Raw genomic sequence first — 2988 nt, 5'->3', positions numbered from 1 at the left:
TCTCCAATGGTGGCTAGTATCAGCTGTTTCAAAGACGGGTGAATTGAATGATAAATCATGGAGAAAATTTATTCCTAACTCAGACAGGCAGTAGCTGACTAATATCCCAAAGCATGAAGCCCTATACATATCAAAGCCATTTTAAAATTCTGAAAATATATCCAAAGGACATATATCTAAATAATATCCAGTAGCAATGAGTTCCACAGGTCAACTAGTCAGGTAAGTAGAGAGGGAAGCAGAAAGAGCAATAGATAGACACACAGAAAAAAGGATAGATAGATAGATAGATAGATAGATAGATACTGTGGATCCCAAAGATTTTTTTATACTTGCCCCCAAACTAATCCCAATAAAAAATAAACATTTGCTCAAAATGTGTTGTTGTATTGCACTATACTTTGACTCAATTGGTTACATCTGTATGTTCAAAGACAATGTTCATTTTTTCAAACATTTCTTGCTCATAGTCCTTCTCAAAGCATCTTTCACATCCTTGTTCCTGAGGCTGTAGATGAAAGGATTCAACATGGGAGCAAAAAGGGTATAAAAGACGGACACTACTTTCCTTGGATACAGAAAAGCTAGCTGAGTGGGCTGGGCATACATCAAAGCAGTGGACACGTAAAATAAAGTCACAACCACCAGGTGGGAAGTGCAGGTGGAGAAGGCTCTGTGTCTGCCCTCAGCAGAATGAATCCTGAGGATGGTGGAGATGATATAGACATAGGAGACCAGCGTAATCAGCGCAGTGCTCACTATAATGAGGCCACATAAGGTAAACATCACAATGATATTGACAAATGTGTCACTGCAGGACAGACTAATTAGGGGAGGGCCATCACAGAAGAAATGATCCATCTCATTAGACCCACAAAAGTCTAGCGTAAAGGTGAAGCCAGTTTGCACCATGGAGTTCACATAGCCACAGATATAGGATCCCACCACCAGCCAAATACAAACCCACTTGGACATGGTGATGGGATACCGGAGCGGGTTGTGGATGGCGGAGTATCGATCGTATGCCATTGCTGCCAGGAGGAACCCTTCAGTGGTGAGGAAGAAAGTGACAAAGAAGAATTGGGTGGCACATCCATTGTAGGAAATGGCTTTGCTCCCTGATAGGAAGCTCACCATGGCTCTGGGGGCAATGGAGGAGGAGTTGCCGAGATCTAAGAGCGACAAGTTCATGAGGAAGAAGTACATGGGGGTGTGAAGCTGAGAATCAATTCCAATGATGAGGACCAGGATGGTGTTTCCCAGCACGGTTATTATGTAAATTACCAGGAACATCACAAAGGGGAACATCTCCATCCACAGACCTCTTCCAAACCCCAACAGGATGAATTCCGTCTCTGCTGTGTGGTTCCCCTCTCTTAATGGCTCAGTAGCTGACATTTCCTTTAGAAAATAGAACAAGATAAAAGTTAAAAAAGAGTCAAATATAAAAGATATGTTGAAGTTTCTCCTAAGATCTCTTGAAATCAATGGGGGTTAGTCACCTAGATGCTTTGCAAAATCCCACTAGGTGCCTAAATACCTTTAAAATTTTGGCCTCAGGGTTTTTCTTTTTCTTTATTTTTTTTTGAAGATTTTACTTTGAATCCCAAATTAATTAATTAAAGACTCTTCTTGGCTGAGGAAGACATGGGCAAAATCCCCCATGAGCAATGCCATTCATTTATAAAAGGGTAGTAAAATAGGCTCTTGCACACAGATAATTCTATTCCTTTCCATCTACAAATTAGTATATATATATATATATATATATATGATTTATGCATTTCTGCTCCTGAGAGACTGCAGTGTTTCTAGTTGACAGCTTTAACATCTGTACACAATATCCTTCCTCTGGGACACTCAGTGGGAGTTTTGCTTGAGTACTGACAGAGCAAAGTCTGAGTAAGGATGTAAGGACTTGTTGTTTGCTTTTAACGCCAAGTTACTTCAACTTTTAGCTGGATTATGTGTCAAGTGTCTGAGTCTTACTCACATTGGGTAGTTCCTTCCTCCCAGTGTAGCCTCCTTGATAACAATGGATTGTTAATATTCAGCTGTTCTACAAATAACCTTGCGAGTACAAGTATTCATGGTTCATCACCCTAGATGTGAGTCTCCTCCATCAGAGAGAGGGCAGTTGGGCTCTGGTCACTGGTATCTAGGTCAACAAACGACAGATGTCCAGATAATTCTCTCAAGATGTGGCTGGACCCTTTACGAAGTATTTCCCAATTTTCTAATGTTTGCGTGTGGGGCAGAGCTGGTTGGAAAATAACAGCTTAAACAACCCACAACACATGTTTTTTAAAATATAAATTTTTTGATTTTGAAATGTTCCATATTTTGTCTTAAACCTGCCAAGCAAAACCAATTAAACCATTTGCCATGTGACCCCCTCTGCCAGATGGTGTCAGGAGCCAAAAGGACCAGGTTCAATTTTTCTATGGGTTTTCTTAAAGACTTCACATGCACTGGTTCCAGCTTTGACCCAGAAACCTGGTAAAATACATACACCACCATGGCAACCCTTGGTGGGCAATTCTTCCCCACTGGCCAACACTGAGTCCAGGCGATACAACCAAGGGAACTTTATTTGGGGTGTGTAGATGGGAGGAAGACATGAATGAATTTGAGAAAACCAGCTATTAATACATTGAGAAGTTCTATTATGTGAGATTCCCCCAGGGTATCTTACAAGTAACCTCAGTCCAACCTACAGCTGGTGCAAGTGGCTGATGAGTTCTGGCCAATTCCCTCTTCCCCAGCTGGCCCATCACCATTAGTTGCCCTGGGTTGGAGAAGTCCAAGGATTCTAGCTGGCCAGTGCTCCATGGGCTGCTCTACTTCCTAACCCACCTGGAGTGATTTCAGTTTTCCTTGCTGTGAAGGGAGGCCTGCACTAGTGTCCCTTGAGATGGATGCTGTTTTCTCCATAGCTTCAGTCCAAGCTGCTTAGCTCTGCTGCCCTGTGTCCCCTCAAAGGTGCTG

The 2988-nt window shown here is 42.2% G+C and overlaps 1 protein-coding gene across 1 annotated transcript; it reads right to left on the bottom strand.

Annotated features, from left to right (window-relative positions):
- Nucleotides 1-441: 441 nt before the first annotated feature.
- On the bottom strand, nt 442-1398 carry LOC113405934 (olfactory receptor 12-like). Its single transcript, XM_026647268.2, has one exon. It carries the CDS (start codon nt 1396-1398, stop codon nt 442-444), a length of 957 nt encoding a protein of 318 aa, XP_026503053.2.
- Between the last annotated feature and the right edge of the window lie 1590 nt (nt 1399-2988).

The sequence above is a fragment of the Terrapene carolina genome, unplaced genomic scaffold (assembly GCF_002925995.2).
Source record: "Terrapene carolina triunguis isolate 2854851 unplaced genomic scaffold, T_m_triunguis-2.0 Scaffold51683, whole genome shotgun sequence".
Classification (NCBI taxonomy): Eukaryota; Metazoa; Chordata; order Testudines; family Emydidae; genus Terrapene; species Terrapene triunguis.
The sequence above is the reverse complement of the archived record's forward strand: the minus strand, read 5'-3'. Positions and strand labels throughout refer to the sequence as shown.

Bases quoted from the DNA above. Each gene is read 5' to 3' on its own strand.
- LOC113405934 (XM_026647268.2), bottom strand. From the start codon at position 1,398: ATGTCAGCTACTGAGCCATTAAGAGAGGGGAACCACACAGCAGAGACG.